The 18,423-nt window shown below is 38.6% G+C and overlaps 1 protein-coding gene across 1 annotated transcript in view; it reads left to right on the top strand.

Annotated features, from left to right (window-relative positions):
- The window catches only part of HDAC9 (histone deacetylase 9), a 488,764-nt gene that overhangs the window by 246,821 nt on the left and 223,520 nt on the right, over positions 1–18,423 (top strand). The window contains exons 4-6 of the mRNA XM_050892726.1: positions 13,374–13,615; positions 14,570–14,720; positions 16,914–17,040. Of these exons, the coding sequence (XP_050748683.1) occupies positions 13,374–13,615; positions 14,570–14,720; positions 16,914–17,040 (520 nt within the window). The remainder of the gene's footprint in view (positions 1–13,373; positions 13,616–14,569; positions 14,721–16,913; positions 17,041–18,423) is intronic.

The raw sequence follows: 18,423 nt of genomic DNA, 5'->3' as shown, positions 1-18,423 counted from the left end.
GAGTCGTGCAGCTTTATGGCATTTGATTTCCATACCTTTTTAGAGGTGGGTGATAAATACAGCATGGCACTGTCTGAAGTCAGCCTCCTTGTAATTAGTGGTGAGATCTCAGTAACTTCATCCCAGTCTGCAACTAGTCTCCTCTTTATCAGACTGTCCTCTAAGAGGAGGTGAAGCAAGCTCTATAAAAGATGGTGCAAGTTCTGGAAATGGATGAATTAAGAGGATAGCGGAGAGTGACATTTGGTGGTTTCCCATTTTTTAAGAAAGAACACATGCTAGTTTTTTATCATCTCTGGCATGGAAGTTGAGCCATTCATTTTACCTGTATTCGAAAGGCTTTTAAGGTAAATCCTTGAGAAGCCCTTTTGCATGTGTGTTGACTATCAATTTCATTTTTCTTTTTTGATCTGGCAGACGTAGGTGTGATTGGAAATGAAATGGAATTTTGTGGGTGCATAAGCGAGCTCTTTCTGAACCAAGAGCTAGTCAGTTTGTCACTTTGGGACTCTGAGTTGTGGAGAAAGTGAAAGGTAATAGTATTGGGTATCAGCTTTGCTTTGTGGTGTTTCATCAGGTGCATAGCTCTCAATTGACACAATAGTACTCCCGTACTTGGAATAAGTGAAATCAATGACATCTCCATTGTCTGTATTTCGAGACCTCCTTTCCTTCAGGTAGCCTGACTCTTGGTCGTTCTCTCCATATTTATGCTATGTCCAGACCCTATTATTCCTGTACTTTCTGCAGAGTGCTTCTGTCCACAACGATGAGTAGCTAGTGGTTGTGTAGATTTTGTGGTAGTTCTAGGAAATGGTGTTTTATGTTAGTGAGTATGGGGAAGTCAGCTTCATGCGGTATAGCCATCACCTTCAGTTCCTAAGACATGGCATGAAACATGCTTTATGGATATACTACCATGGTGCCAGCGTTCATTTAATTAATTAAACTTTATAGTCAGCAGAGAGAGTGCTGGGCCAAGGTTGGCTACAGGGAAATCCATAACAGTGCAGAAATTTCAGTTCAGGTATTCACTATCAGATGCTAATTAAGGGAAGAAAACCAAACACAAGCATATCTAAAAATTAGTGTAAATAACCTCATTACCCAAAATAAATTCCTGTTTCTTAGCAGCATAACTCTTAAGAAATATAAATGTGCATGGCATAAATATAAAAAGCCATAGAGAGTGAAGCTGTACTTTCTGGATGCATCAGAAATGATTTGCATTTTGTTCTTAATATGCTTCATTATAATATTTTCAATAAACTAAAACTATTGAAAATCACTTCCTGGTAGCTTTTGAAATACTTTGAGTAAGAAAGAAGAAAATTCAAAATTAGTCAGATTACAGCAATCAGGAAGAATTTTTAAATTTCTGAGAAAGAAAACAAATTATACTGAACAGAAGAACCTGGTAAGGGATGCTGCTGCTGCAACTAAGATGCTCTGTTGAAAATCTCAGGATCCAGCCTTCTGCAGTGCATTGATGAGGAGGTTTCAGGCTAGATTCCAGTTTGTCTCTTGTTAAAGTGAACATGTTAATGACTTCTGTATGGTACCAAGCTCTCTCAGTGCTTTGCCTCAAAATCAGTATTACAGCCTTTCCATGGCAAACCTTAAATTAGTTGCACTGCTTTCTTCTCCCAGTCCTTAATATGCAATGCCTAATGCAATAATTCTGTAACATATTGTTAATGCAATCTCATTGATCACAAAAAGTTCTGCTTAAAGTGCAGAAACTGAGCACTTACTTCCATGTTGCTTCTTGTATTGCAGATTTTAGTTTGTAATGACATTTGCAGCCAGGTTCAAAAGCTCAGTCAACAGGACTAAATGTGCTTCTTATTGCAGTGTGCTAAGATTTGTTCATCTTAGGTCTGATGAGAGGGAACTTCTACTCTGAATGATTAATGTGTTGAGTGGGGGGTTGGGGTTTCAATATGACTAGGGTTTATTTAAATAATTAGGCTGAGATTCTCAAAGGACCCAAAGAGTTTCTTGAAGAGTAATTTTGAGTGCTTGACTCCATTCAAGCAGTCAGTCTAGTGTGCATGTTCCAGGCCTGATCTGCAGATTTCTAAAACTTGAGTTTGAAATTTGAGAAGAGTTCCCGCTGATTTTTGTAGACTTCTTAATAGGAAATTTAATTTCTGGAAAAGCTATCTTGAGAAAAAATATCTCATTTGAGACTGAAGAAATGCCCCCTGGCTTGACTATCAGATGACTTTCTGCCTGTCAGATGAGTTGAGATGAAGAGAGAAACAACCAACCCACCAGTAAGAAATGGACCTACTGAAATGCAGAAAAACAAAAATGGGTAATAACTTCTGGATTTCCAGTTTTCTGAACTGCGCTTGCTAAGTGGCATCAGAATTGTGTAGAATTTTCCTATGGCTGTTGTTTCTTTTGACATAACAGATTAATTTCTAAGAAGTGTTTCATTTCATTAGTTTCTGGAATAATACAGAGTGCAGAACTGTTTTTCAGTGTTTATTTAGAATAATAATCATGGAAAATATCTTCAGCTAATGTACTGACAAAGTTGCCATCATCTTAATAATTCCTATAGTTTGCTTTTCCCATCCTGAAAAATTGTAAAGACAAATGTTTGGGAGAGTGAATAGAAATGTCGGTTTCTTTCTTATACTCACCATCAGAAGTCCGTAACTCTACTTGCTGATTAAGGTGACTAAATCATAAATAAACTGAAGAAAACCTGCTGTATTTACAGTTTTGAGTTGAGCCAGCATATGTCTGAAACAGACTTATGAGTGTGGTAGTGACTTGAACTCAAATGAAGAAAAAGTAGTAAGTTGGATAGAAATTTGAATATCGTTCTGATTATATCTATTTTTTTTTAATTCCTTAAAATCTTATTAATCTGAAGTCATACAGGAAAAGTATACTAACAGGAATTTTGTTAATGAACACCTAAAGCAAAAAAGGTAATTTTCTTATCTCAATGAACAGAATCCCAATTAAGCTTTGTTTTCATTATGTTTGGTATCCACATATATCTGGATATAAACTGTTATTTGTTAGGGATTTTTTCCCTTCTCAGTGCTTTTTCTGTTCATTCTAATTTTTTAGTTGACCTGAAAAACCAGATTGACTCCCTCTGGTGGTTGAAATCATGTCTCTGCATTCTGGAGGGAGCCTTTCAGAGATCCCTTTAGTCTGGAAAGCACAAATCATGAATAATATTTTCTAAGTTGAGTGTTACATCATTATAAAAAAAATAGCAATAGCTTTTCTTTCTGTCATACAGAGTGCAGTGTTAGTGATAAGTTGCTTTTGCTATCTGAAATCTTTTGAATTTAGGGCAGATATTTACAGCACATGTTTTCAAGGAATCAAAGTAGATACTCAAAATAAAGTAAACACAGATATGGACACAGTAGGATTGAAATAATGCACTGTGCTAACAAGCAAAAAAATAGGAAAGGAGGAATTTAGATGAGTAGTGTAATAGTGATGATGCTAAGTATGTCACAGAATTACATGAACAAGATGTTATATACCTAGCTTGGGATTTTTTTCAGCTCAAGGACATTATTTGATTTTAGAAGTAAACATCTAAAAGTTTGCCTTTGCCAAGACACCCTTTTGTTATAAAATGGAAGAGTTCTGCAATATTTAGATTACAGCTGTGAACCTGAGATGTCTGTCTCCTTTTTTCAAGTAATTCCCCTGAATCCCAAATGGCAGAATATGAGAAGGGACTTTTTGTGATTACTTACTGCAAATGATTATGGTTTGGATCTATATGCTATAAAACCACAACTGTCTTCACGTTAATGAGACAAAAATACAAGTAAGCATACTGGAAGATTGGCATTTCCTTGCCTGTGAGTTCATAATGCTTTTTGTATATTTTATGTAATCTCTTTTACTGGAGTGCCCGCTTTATGTAATGTCTTAGTAATGGAAATGAGGCCATCCGCATGGTAGTCAAGGTTGTTCCCTGAAAGACATACTCTGTCTGCAGCGGAAAATAGATTAAATCAAGACCTTTAAAACCTTCGCAACACTTTCATCAAGCTGAGAGGGATCTTCCTCAGAAACTCCTCCTTACTTTCTTTAGAGCAGCCCATCTTCTCTGCCTGTTGACGTCGTTATCCATCCAACTTTGGGGCTTGACTGCTGCATAGTATTCCCATCAGCTGTATTGCCATTGTTTGTCCCTTGTCATATTCTGCCACTCCTAATTCAGGTCTGCAGTCTAATAAACTCTGCCTTCTTTCCTTTGCTTTGCATCATCATTGGGACCGTATCTTTCCCTTTCACTTTCCCTGCCTTATCCATAGTGTTTTCTCTATGCATGCTGTAATCTCTTCTGCTGCTAGGTGTCTGTAATGCAACAGGTGGACTTCTGAAAAATGGCAAACCAGTGATCTAGTATTATTTATTCATTTTATTTCAGTCACTATGCAAATGTGCTAGACGTTTTATGTGAGCAGAGGAAGACAGACTCCCCTGAGTATGCTGCAGTCCAAGGCAAAGTGGTACAAAGGGGAGCAGAATAGGAAAAAATGTATAATACAGACAAATACATCTTTGCTAATAAACATCTGCAATTGTTAATTTTGCACAGGGTACATAAGAGTTTTATTTCTGAGCTAACATAGTAAGTAGTATTGCGTTGCCAGTCTCTGACTGGCATCTCATTTACTCTCTCGTTAGAAGGATTCTTTAAAAGGTATTATTATCCTTCTGTTGGATTTTTCCCCTCCTCTGTGGGAGATTTCAGTTCGGTCCTCCGTTTTTCTCTGCTTGGGATCAAAACCATTTTTAGCCCCACGCTTGTCAAAGATCAGGACATTCCCTAAATATTTATTTAAAACATTGGAATAATAGGTCTTTCTTGATTTCCTGGGTATAATAGAGAGGTTGTGAGCTTAGTAAGTTAGATGTACATGATAGTTTTTGCTATGCAGTAAAAAAGAAGAAAAAAGAAAACCCTAAATATTGTAGCAACTTGGGGAGCACATACAGCTGCAAAAATAAAAAACAGTAGGAACTGGAAAATATTCTTTTCAATGCATTTTGGGGGTCAGTCATCTTTTTCTCTAAAATACAAAGTTGCCAACAGTTCCTTGAAAGATTTGCACTGTATCTTGCCTTCCAAGGGTTGCATTTGGAGCACTGGCTGTCACACCCCTGAAATAGCAAAGCTATTTGGGGATACTTGTTCAGCAAACCTCCGCCCACTGTCTAATTTGCCTGGAGCATGCTGCCCTATGATACTTCAGGATATACTGCTGGCATGCCCAAATGGTAGCTGTTTACCTTTGATATCCTCACTTCAAGGAAGAGCTTTTCCCCGTCTCCTCTTTCTCTGTGTCATCCACGTGGGATTAGAACAGTGGCATCCCCACTGTTGGGAATTATTCAGCAGGTGTAAACTTGACATTGCCACCAACGTGCCTGCAGCATTCACAGGTGGAGAAGAGATGAAAGAAAAATAAGTGAAAATCATATGTTCTGGATCTATTTGGTGCCACTGTAGCAGCCTCATATTGTCTCTGGATGGGGGATGAGGCAAAGACTGTAGCAGGTCTCTAGAACCCCTCATGGTGCCCTTTCAGTCATCCTTAGCAACCTGGGGGACTTTGTACACTGTCTTTTAATCTGTAATAATACTGACACAATTAAGAGCATATTGCCTTTCTCATGTGTATGTAGCATCTATCATTATACCTGTTTTAAAAAGGGAGGTGAGAGGAATCTGTTGTATCATGTCTGGTCTTTGCTTTTTCTTAGCATTTCAGGATATGACGCAAGAATTATGTACGTATGCAAGTGCACACACACAGATTTATATCACACGTGCTTTCATTTTAATTAATTAATTTTAAGGCTTTAGTGAAGTAACTAGCAGATAGCGATAAGCTGGCACCTGCTGATGTGGAGACATTGTACCTACTTAGTTCTCCAACCGCTAAGTGGTGCTGCCACCAAATCAAACCTTATTTGGCATCTTCAATATGATCTCACTGACAGTGGTGCTTATCCGTGCACAGAAGATACACAGCCAAAAGAAGGCTATTTTACATTCTTCCCTGTCATTTCTTGTGCATGCATGCTAGGGGGTGGGCACATTGTGGTCAAATAGGCTAACCTGATACCATGTATCAACAGCATAATTAACACTGATATGTTATCATTATTTAGTAGTATCACCAGTGTGTCATAGACTTTGGAACTGGGAAGAAAGTTACGTAGGAATTCTACATTTTTAACTATATGTGCATTTATCTTTGTCCTGTTTTTATCTTGCCTGCAGCAGTAGTATCTAGAATTTAGGATATTGGAATTCTTTATATCAAAAGGGCATTTTCTGGAAAGTGAAAATATGCCTGTGTGCTGATGGGTATAGAGAATGTGTATGTAAGAGTTCTCCTAGCTGAAATATCAGTAAGTAACTCAGAAACCCAAATATAGCTCAGCTCAGATTTCTTGATAACAGATCATCCCAGGTTTGAGTTTAAAAGCATTTCACATTCTGATGTGATTTACTTGGCGCATTTGCCTTTATTCCTGCGACAAAAGTGGTTGGCCTGATATTTGTATGAACTCTGGCAGGCTCCTGAGTGGAACTTTTGCTCTTGTATTCAGTAGAGAAGAAACAGCGAACACTACAATATTTTAAAACTTCTTGGCTATAACAAATTAGATGGCATTTATGTTTGTGTTTGTTATGACTGTTTGACTCAAAAGCCTATTTGCAGAGAAGGAATCTGATTTTAGTAAATCAATATAATAAAGCCTTTGATTTTTTTACAAAAGCCAGCTAGCTGTAACTTCAGTGTTGGTATTTCAAGGCCTCTCACTGATATTTTAGAAGTTTGTGGTTGTTTGAGCTTCCTTTCCAGGCCCTGGGGAAATAAGAGAATGCTAAATCAAAGCCCAGATCGCTGTTTGCATTTATTTTACTTCTCATTATGACATGTATGCAAACACTTAAAAGAAATAGGGAAAAGGTATAATCATGATAAGATCCCTTTTATAGAACAAAGGGGAATACATTTCTACTCTAATTTATTACACTTCTCCATAATACTATAAACTCAATTGAGTGCCTCATCAAGTTTGACAGTTCACTTCTACTTCTAATTCAGTGATAGTACTGTTTAAAATAATTACTGACTCTTGAAGGATAATCCAAGAAAATAACTGGAAAGTATTTTTTCTGATCTGAAATGTGTCTTAATTTCTTGTGCTTTTCCTTTCCAAGCGAGGAAGTTTTAAAAGTACAAATTGCAGTCGAGTACTTACCTGCCATAAAAAGTCATTGTGTTACCTTTAAAAAAAAATCTTCCATTTGCATTTTCTCTCTTCTTTCTGCTTTCCTTGCCTGTGACAACCAAGATCCAGAGTATGATTGAGAATATATAATTAATCAAAAATATTTAATAACATTCAGTGAAATCTAAGTGACACTTTTTTCAGCTTGGATGCATCCTTCAGCATAATTGTGAGAGTGGAGAAAAAATTCTGCTGATTTTAAATATTGAAAAAAGTTTTATAAGTGTCATCCTAAATCTGGATGCTTTTGTCCCCATATTAAAATGAGATTCTCTCAAGGCTGTCTTCTTTCACTCCTATACTCGTGAGAGAGATTCTGCATCAAGCTTCTCAGGTGGCATAAAGAAGCTTTGCCTATATTGAAGTTAACAGAGGAATGACAAATTATGCCAGCTGAGAATTGAGGTACAAGATTTTACCCACAAGAGCTGGGATGATAAAAGCATCCCATGGGAGGTAACCTAACCTTTCACAGTTTATTGATCATCTGGCTTGTACTTCTGTTGTCACTAGTTATTCTTAAAATTTCATCTTCTCGCTCCTGCAGTCTGCTGCGCAGGTCTTGCCATGGCACAGCTTCCCCCAGAAAGCCGCAAGCCGCCTCTCCTCTGGGGAACGGGCTCTGGATTAGGACATTTTTCTGCAAGTTTGAACATTGAACAATTGCTGTAGTAGTTTTCATGCCAGACTGCGTCCTCTTTAGTCATGGCTATTCAAAACCTCGTTGCTCGCTTAATTTCCCAGCATCCTCACAACAGACACATTGCTCCTCTATTAGCTCTTTATTTACACTGTGGCCTCACTGCCGCCTTATCAATGTGCCAGGGCTGCTCTTAGATTACAGAGTGAGCAATGCTCTTGTAATGCTGCTTCTCAGCGCAGAAAGCTCAGAAATTTTAACTCCTTTTCCTGTGCTCCATCTCTGGTCGGCTGCTCGTGTCTTATTGCCTGGCCAGTCCTTTTCTGCCCCATCTTCTGCCAGTTACTTTGTGGCTCACCTGCCTGCCAAAGTTTCCCTCCTACCCTCTGTTCCTTATTCCTGCAACTTTCAGCCTGTTACAGTATTTCATTTTTTCAATCTTTTCAAGGATTTTTTCAATCCATGTTCAAAGACACTGCTACGGCTTTTCAGGTATCGGTGCTTTTCAAGTCCTGAATGAGGTAGCACATAAATCTGGAGAATTCTAGGTTTAAACTGGAGGATAAATTTAAATTATGATCATTATTGGAGTGGGGGAATCTTCCACTCTTTCCACCATTTAGAACTCTTTTCTGTAAATTCTGTAGTGCTCTGATTATGTCATGACTGACTGGTGGCTAATCCTGCAAAAAGGAAGGTTTTTCACTTTCTTTGAATGAAGAGGCCAAATGGAGGCAGTTTCTTTTACACTAAAATGTGCAAAACTGTTCTGGTTTGTTTTCATTTTATGAAAAGCATATGAAAACTATGAAAAGTACTGTACAAGTTATTATTAACTTTAGGTGGGCTCTGTTTTGTAGAGCAGAGTTCAAAAGAGTACCACTAGTATAAACAGCTCTCCCATTCTCTCTTTTCTTTGTAATACTTCACCGAGTTGATGTCTGGGGTAAGGTGTGGCCATTTCTTGGCAGAAGGATTCTTCTAGATTTTACTTGGTTTGGTGTGTTTTCAGGACTATGCTTTTATTGCCTAATACTGAAATTGCTAGTTGGAGGAGCTTGTCATCTGTCTCTTGTCACATGTAATTTTAATTTAGCATTCCAACTTCTGTAGTCTTCCTTGCTCACTTCATAAACCTTAACTGCTTCTCCAGTAAAAGGCTGCCTTGGATGACCAAGGCAGGAGAAAGAGCCTCACCGGCTTCATGCCCTGTTCCTCTCTCCAGCCTTCCTTACTGTCCCAGCCCAAAAGTGTAACCAAGAAATTCCTTTGGGAAAGGGTTAGCTTGAATCCCTGCATTCCCAGCAAATTCACACGGTTCCTCTAATGTAAGAATCATAAATGTACTAGATGATGTTCTGGTAAGCAAGTCTACTAGAATTCTTCTTCATTGCATCTCAAATAAAGAATGGCGACTGTTCAGCTGATGGCAGCGTACCTTGTTTAAGTTCCTGTTTTTAAAGATGGCATAAATGTCTGCCAAGAAAGGTAACTGCCAACAAAAAAAGAAGATTGCCCCTCTTGGGAGATGATGGTAAGAAAGTGGGCTGTTTTATTTTCTGATTATTTTCCTTTAGCACTTGTGATTCAGAAGATTTGTGTATTCTAAGACACCAGAAATTGAAACTAGTCACGAGAAACAAAGCTTGAAATGCCATCTCTTAGAGGAAGACTTACAGTTTTTCAGTGATTCCCATTCTAAGGAATGGTTTCAAAAAGCAAAGCCTCGGGGTTAAAAGAAGCTCTTTTACCTCTTTTTGCATATGCTCCAAGCATCTAAATCTACTCAAGAAGCATGCTGTTTTGCAAGTATCTTATTTTCTTTCCACAGAATGTGAAAAGCACTGTGGGAAGTGCCATCTATGGAATATAATTGATATAGACGCTCTTCTGAGACTATTTTTGTTGTTATATTTCAAGATAAAGGCAATCGAGTATTTATAGGAAAAATAAATATATACGCTTTTTGCAGTGTGTTGTAGCTGAAAATTAAATATTTTTCTACTCAAATTTTGGCATATTTCCTGGACTCACCGAGCTTTCAGCAACGTTTTTAGTTAATATTCTGCAGCCTACTGTTGTATTCACCGCAGCTGACATGAGCTCAGAGGGTTTGTCTTTATTTAACCTTAGAGAGGAATCCCAGGCTTGCTCTGTAGTCGGCAGGGCTGTTGGGAAGGATCTGCTCCAGACCGCAGTGGAGAGAGTGCGGGCAGGGTCCCACTCTGAATTGTGCCTGCTACAGCGTTGCTCCATTGGTGATACGGGAAATCCTGCGAAACAAGGCTCCTTAAAATGAAGTTAGCCTTTATCAAGCTCTGATTAATATTTTCTTTCATTATCCATGCTTTTCCTTCCTTGGCTAATATCTTGATGAATCCTGTTGTTAAAGTCCTGCATCCCGCTGCTTCTCCTGATGTTTGGAAGTTGAGGGCACTGATTAGGACATTCCTTTTCTACCTGAAAAATATATATCTCCTTGTGTAGAGGCGGTGAAAAAATACAAAAAGCCCCGATGAGCATAAACATCCTGCATCATCTTTGCTCTTTTGAGACTTAAAACTGCAGTGGGGTGGCAGGGGGGAAGATGCTTCAGCTAAAAGTCAAAGCTTTTAAAGACACTGATTCCAATTCTGTGCTCCATTACACATTTTTCACACTGATGTAGCTCCATGGGGCTGCTTTGTCTCTTTCTTGTCAGCTGATAACAAGTAAGGAGAATGTAAATGACCAGTGGCATTAGGACCGCCTAACAGACAGTAGCAAACCATTCAGTTTGATCGGTGATTTTATAGTTATTTGTTTAGAATAATTTCGTTGATGAGGTTGACTATTATCCAGCTAACTATTAGCTATTACAGTTTTAAGACAGTAATCACCCGAAAAGTTAGTATTCGCTATGTCAGCTGTTATTAGTAGTATTGGCGGTAACCTTACTGTTAGCAATATTTATGCCGGGAAATAAATGCTTGTCTTTTTTTGTCAGTAAACATTGTCATTTAAATGACATGAAAGATTATGTATTGATTTCTATGGATTCAAGTCTCCAGAACTACCTTAATGTTTCTTTTCCCCCACATTAAGGAATGAGGTAAAGTTGAACTTGATGAAGTAGATATTCCAGCGCTAGATTTATTATTTGAGTCTGTGAAAATTCTTGAAAATGTGTATCTTATCAAACTGAGCCTGATTTCAGTTGTACATTTTACTAATAGTGGAAGGAAATTTCCATTGTTAGGAAAATCTGGAGGCCTCCCCTCATGAGAAGTGCTCCGAAAATGAAGAAGTGGGATGCTTGTCTGAGATAGGAAGTGTAGTCAGCCTGAATCGCCGTGCAGACCTGTAGGGGTTGATTTGTAGCCAGTATCTGCAAAATAAACTGCAGGGTTCAGTTTGCAAACAGTATTGTGAACCAAACCCTGCAGGGTTCAGTTTGCAAACACTATTGCGAACCAGACCCTGCAGGGTTTGCCGAGCTCCGGTTACTATTATTGCTTCTAGTAAGGCTTATTATCCTGTCACACAAGATGTAAGAAAATCCATCTCTCCACTTTAAACATGATAAGCCTTTGTCACCTACAATGCAATTAATGTTAAAAATAGAAGAGCACCGATGATAAGATTGTGACTTGCAGGCAATGAGCCATTGTCCAAGTACCAGCGACTTATCTGGAGGGCGAGTCAGCCTACACTATTTGCTGTCAGTTTGCTGATTGCCATTGCTCTCCGAATTTGATGAAATATTCATGTCTTTGCTCTGCTCTCTGCAAGCACTATTGATTTCTTGTATAAACGCGGCTATATTTAGTCTAGACAAATGGAATGTGGATTGCTGCTGAATAAATGGGATGAAAGGCTGGGGCTTTGCCTGTCCGTTTCTCTTGGTCTGTGGCAATTATTTATAATCAAGGGTAGTTTTTGTAAGTTAAAGGTGATTTTTTATAATTTAGTGATTAGTCTCAGAACAAAAGTAAGCACTTAGACACAATCATTCTGTTGGGATAGCGGGTTAAGAAGGCAAATTATGCTCTGAAGTTTACAACCACAGTTACTAGGATTTTTTTTAAAAAGGCCCAGAATATTGACAAGAAAAGAATATAATCAGTAGAAGAGATTTGGTGCCTCGTCTCTTCTTTTTATAAAACTTTTTACTAATAGATTTGATCGTACAGTTAGAATTCAGTTCTCTCCATTTGCTGCAATTTCAACTTTTGCTGCTTCAATTTTACTGCTCCCGCTTGCTAGAATATTTCTGTTTCACTTTGGTTTTCTCTTTGAAAACAAATACAGCTGTAGCAGAGCAAAAGGAGAAAATATGCTTAAAATCTTCTTCCCTAGTCATTTCCGACAGCATGTTTGTTTTCAGTTAATAATCTTATTTTCCTGTGAAGATAGTGGAGCAGTAGGAACAGGAGTGAATGTGTTTGTGTTCCACTGTCCTCTCGTGGATGGAATCAGAACTGCTGAGCTTTAGCAGAGACCTTCAGCTGCTCTTTATTTTCCTCTTGTTGAGGAAAATGTAGAAAAGTTACTTGCTAGGTTTTTGTGCTTTTGAAACAGATAAAGTTATACTCTGTCTCTTCACTTAATGTGAAAACTTGACCTTTACAAGTATTGTAGTGAAAATCATCAAATCTCTCTCTTCTGCTGCTTTTTAGTCCCTTTGATTTAAATAAGGAGATAGAAAAACACAGGAGTCTTCATTAAGTACTTCAATGCTGGATTAACAATATATACCATTACTGCAACAAATTGCAATATTCAAGATGTTTTCATTTTCTTACAAGCCATATATAGTGTATTATGTCTAATCCACTCCAAGCATGGTGGTCACTTTTCAAAAAGCTGTATTAAAACCTCTCCGTTTGTGTGTCAACTTATTTTCCTATAATTTTATATGTGTTATTCCTATGTGTTTGCCAGGTATATTTACATGCAGTAGCTATATAGCATTGGGTAGCTGTTCATGTGTAACACCATCCTCAGAAAATCTACACACTAGCTTTGGTAAATCTCTTGCAATGCAGTGAGAACTGGAAGGCCTTCATCTTACACTGAAGAAGTGCCCTGAGTGCTTATTGTGAAGCATTAATAGTGCCTAGGAGATTCTCACTAAATACTGCTCCATTAGGCTGTGACATGGTTTTAGAACTGGGTTGCTTGTTAGTCTATTTAGTGGAATATTAATCTGGGAGTATTTTTGCAGAGAATGGAAAGAAAGTGATAAAATAATTTGTAAAATCTCCAGTTGCTAGTAGGAATGTCTGAAGTTTCCACACAGCATAGATTGCATTAGTATTTTGTTAGGTCTGTACATTGAAGCAGTCTTTGAGTGAAATTGGTCTTTTCCCCAGTAGGAATGATCTCTATTCTCCTCCAGTTATATTTTATATATATACGTTTTGTTGTTTTCTTCCCACAGTGGATGTAAAGTCGGAGGTTCCCGTGGGATTAGAGCCTATCTCACCATTAGACTTGCGAACTGATCTCAGGATGATGGTTCCCATGGTGGACCCAATTATGCGTGAAAAGCAGCTACAGCAGGAACTACTTCTGATCCAGCAGCAGCAGCAAATTCAGAAACAACTGCTGATTGCAGAGTTTCAGAAGCAGCATGAAAACCTGACCCGCCAGCATCAGGCCCAGCTCCAGGAGCACATAAAGGTAGCAAAATTTTTCATTTATCTCTCACTTTATCTGCAAACTGAATATGCTTAGGCAGACATGAAAAGGGAACATGCCTGAAAGGTTCGCTGTGACTCAGAGATGGTGTTTGAGTGCTTATTTCTCTTTATTTGGGTGATAAAAGCCTTTTCAGGCAAAACTGCTGCACCTACCAGCGAGTTGCTCACAGCAGACCAAGGCAGTACTATAAGAATCATCAAGCTCATGAAGCCACCACATCCACAGAAAATCAAACTACCTATTTTACAAAGCTGGATTTTCAGCCAGACTTCAATATAGCTGTCTTTTCTGTATGTGTAGTTTTGAGTATATTAAAAGGCTGCTTTTTTGGGCTACTGTTTGAGTTTGTGCCCACAAATCAAATTGATAGGCAAGTGCATAATATTTGCATTTGTAAAATGGAGGCAGGCCCTGAAAGTGTTGTGTTTTCACTCTTCTCTGAGCTGCCTCATATAATTTAAAAGAAAATGATTTATGGGATTACATGAACTATGGTAGGATTGCTGTAATGGATTTTGTCCGGGAATTTATGATCTTGCCTTTCTTTTCATTTTTTCCTTCCGATCTACTTGCCATTATGCTACTGTGCTAAGCTTCCACTCGATGGAGCTGACAAATGCAGTGGAGCACAGCAGCCAGAGTTGGGTGATGCACTGGCAAAGAACCCTGTGCAGTTTCCAGGCATTTTTGCCAAAAGAGAAAGAAGTGAAACCAGAGCAGCAGGCTGCTACCTGACATTGCAGTTCGTTTTAGTGACAGCCAGTAATGCACTATCCTGCTTAAAAGACTGGGGAAAGTCGGTTAAGAGATGAAAAGAAGTGTAAGCACAAAAGCAAGTGCTGATACTCAGTTATTCAGGGGGTTGTTTTACCCAGGACTGACCTAGAAAACAGTGCAAACTGCACTTTCTCATGTCTTTTTGTTCTGTGCAAGTTACAACAGGAACTCCTAGCCATTAAACAACAGCAAGAACTCCTTGAAAAAGAGCAGAAACTGGAGCAGCAGAGACAAGAGCAGGAACTGGAGAGGCATCGCAGGGAACAACAGCTTCCTCCCCTCCGAGGCAAAGAAAGAGGCCGAGAAAGTAAGAGCCAATGTACCATGAATCCTAATAAGAAATTAATCTATTCCCCTTTGCGTTCTCCCACCAAAATGGACAATGAACAGCAACCTGAAGCAAGCCTATTACTGTGTGAAATATGCAACTAGAGAAGTCAAGACTGTGCTTGCAGAAAGGCAGGGCCACCTGCTGCACCCACAGAAACGCATTGCTGGTTTGTGTGCGGACTTGGAGGACAGTAGGAAAGCACATTTTGACAGACCTGTGTATATGCCTCTCAAGAATCTAGCTCTTTTTATAAAAAAGGAGGGAATTTGAAAGCTTAAAGCTTCACTTGAGAACTTCTTTCTGGAGAGCTTATTTCCCAATACAGAAAGCACTACAAAACAGCAAAAAATCAAATTACTTGCTGATTAACTAATTTGAGCGTTGTTTCAAGATTGAAAATATAACAAAATGTTTAAGAATATCTTTGGCCAAGACTTCTGAATACTTTTGCTAGTACTTTTTCAAACTGCCTTGTGTTTGTTCTTGATGCCATTTCATGAGGCCCAACCAAGAGTTATTTCTAGCTCATATGTAGCTCTAAGGCAAATGACAGATATAAAGGATACTGTTAGAATTTGGTGCTCGCTAGAGGGAGACAGATACAAGTAATTCTCCTTAGTGAGGTCAGTTTCAAAATCGGGTTGAAGTACGTTGTGAAGGTATTCAAAATGAAGCTGCCATGAGCAGATGTTGTTACTTGCCCTGCTAAATGACCACAAGAATTAACTGACAAAGACTGAAGCAGAAAAGAGCGATACATTATGCTCCTGCCTTTTTTTCTTGGGTGGAAAAATGTATCAGTTCAACAGTTGTAGGCATACCATATTGTAGGCTTTAGAAATGAAGGTGTCCTTGGTGCTTCCAGTACTTTGGTGAACGATGAATCCATGAAAGCATCACCAGCCTATTGACCCAGCAGTGGGAGGGTGGCAGAAACTGCAGGAACAAAAGGTTCCTGTAAGTGGTGTGAAAAATCAGCCTCCATATGAACAGTTGGGCTTTATTAGTGCTCCCACCAGTGGAAGAGCAGCGATGTGAACTCACTGGTTCCCTTCTCACTTTGGCTTGCTGGGTGGCTGTTCAGTATGTAGCAGCCAGCCAAGCAGCACTTGTGACACCCCCAGGCCCCACCCCAGCGTTTGCTCCTGATAATGATCTACTTAATGAGTAGAGGAGGGAAGGAAGGTGTGGGGAGGGGAGTTAGGGTCTGAAGCTGGGGGGTAGTAGAGGTATTTTATGGGAACAGGGTCACAGGGGGACATGCTCACCAGCTAGCTGTGGTGTGTCAGGGTTGGATAACCAAATACTTAGAGTATCATTATGCCTTAGTGCTGCAACTTTCAAAGAAATGTTTTTTCTTCCCTTTTCTGTCACTGTTAGTGGAAAACTGAAAGAAGATTTTTCTTTTTCATGCTTTTTTTATGAAGAGAATTATGGCTGTGAGTAAAGAAGCATGTCCTATGCTGCAAGTAGGAATTGACAGTTTAACCTGACATTGACATGCCCTACTTCTTGTACTGTATTGAGCTAGCCACCAAAAGAGGTCAAAATGCATGTCTTCCTGGCATTTTGGTCTTTCTGTTGTTTTTATGTCATAAGAGTAGAGTTGTCAACTAAGACTCATGTTTCAGACTGTGGTCTGTCTTCCAGACATCACAGGTACAGGCTCTGAAGTGGCTTGAATAAAAAGGCTCACTGCTGGCTCTTTCTGCGGCGTTCTGCTCATAACCAAGACAATGTTCAAAGGGCAGTTTTGCTGTGCTATTACTATTACTTTACTAAAAGAAAAAATACTCTTTACCGCAAACTCAAAGTGACCTTTTGTCACTATCTTTTTAGTTCTATCCTTGGTTTTGTATTTGGGAATTATTAGGAAATAATTTAAATTCTTTAGATACATCTGGCCCTGGACAAATGGCCTCATCTACTGTTGAAATATTCCTTATGACTTCACTGGATTTCTGGATTATGGCCAACTTCAGTCTTCTACAGACAAACATTTAATCTGAGTGTTATCTCATTTTGACTGATTTCCACCAATATTTTTTATAATGTACAACACTTCCAGCAGCAAGACACCGGCTCTTTTTTGTGTTTTGTTTTTTGTTTTCTGTAAAAATGTAATTTTTTTAAGTAAAGATAAGATATATTTAATTCTGTGTGTCTTAGGGGCAGTGGCCAGTACAGAAGTGAAGCAGAAACTTCAAGAGTTCCTGTTGAGTAAATCGGCAACAAAAGACTCTCCAGCAAACGGGAAGAATCATTCCATGAGCCGCCACCCCAAGCTCTGGTACACGTATGTTCAGTATTAAGCTGTTTCCTTGCCTCGTCGAGGTATCTGTTAAAACTTGCCAGAATGCTTCTCCAGCAGGGGTATTGAGAGTCTGCCTCCAGAACAAGACAGAAGTTCAACCGAGAAGTTAGGAGAAAGCCAGAAGTGTAATATTTCTGGTTGAACTGAAGAGTACTCAGTGTTCAGTGATGAGATGAGAGCTATACAGAACAAGATGCTGTCAGAAATTTGTATAAACTTTTTATTTCAACTGCTGCATCTCTTGACGCTATCACAAATTTTACAACTATACCTCTCATTTTTTCAAGTCTCTTCAATTTTTGCAGTTAGAACAACTTTGTGTTTGATTTACTTGGATTTTGACTCAATCAAAAAACTTGTTTCTTCTTGAAGAGATGCTGCTTTCCAGTGAAGTTACTTGAATGGTGTAAGTAACTCACAAGGATTTTGAGAAGGATAATGGTCATTTAACTTTTCTTACTCTGATGGATTTTAGTATCCAAAACTGCATATTCTTATGATGCCTTGGCCTTGATTAAGAATCTGCTTAGACCATTGAAACAAGTGATTTTGTTGAGTCCTGTAATGGGCCTATTAACTTTTTAAGAGTTTACAGTTTTTACAGTTTTTATCCCTTTTTTTTTGTACTAATTAATTTCTTTTTTAACTTCCTTATTACAACAGACACATAAATCAATCCAACAAAATGAACTCTGGCTGCATTTCTGAAAGACTTCAATGTTATGCCCAAATTGACCTTCAATCGGACAAACAGAAATGCATATGGTACACTAGATTTCCGTCTTGTACTTGTTCTTTTTAAAAAGAATTACTGAGGGCCTACCCTTGGAGTTTCCATTCTGAGCTAATCAGAGCATTGTGGTAACATGATTTAATACATAGTTACATTGTTTCTGGTGGAGATACAGTACTTAAATTTTTTTTTCCCCCAAATAATGTGTAAAATTCTCTTGAGTATGTAAGATTTCTGGACTAATAATCCAAACTTAGTTCTGAGTCTTCAGATGAGTGAGAACAAGGAGCGCTGCAGAGGATGTTTTCTGCTACACTAGGGAAAGTAGTATTATCTCTGATGGTAGTGCCCCTTTTGACAGAGACATATTATTGATTAACCACACTACATTGGAAAGATAGGGAGAGAGTCTGTAAAAGGCCAAGTAAAATTATGTTTAGATAAACACAAAGTTTGAAAGTTTCCCTCCTCTCCCTCTCTCCCCCTTTAAACAGAAAAATCAACCAAACAAAAAAAAAAAAAAACAAACCTGTCTCTGGGCCAAATGATGCAATTTCTTTGCAATTTGCAGTTTCCGTGTTCAGAAAGATCTGCCCACACTATTCCTTTCATCCAGCAGTTGTCAGAAAGCA

This window comes from Gymnogyps californianus, chromosome 2, assembly GCF_018139145.2.
Source record: "Gymnogyps californianus isolate 813 chromosome 2, ASM1813914v2, whole genome shotgun sequence".
In the NCBI taxonomy this organism is placed as follows: Eukaryota; Metazoa; Chordata; class Aves; order Accipitriformes; family Cathartidae; genus Gymnogyps; species Gymnogyps californianus.
This window is presented reverse-complemented; position numbering and strand designations above follow the sequence as displayed.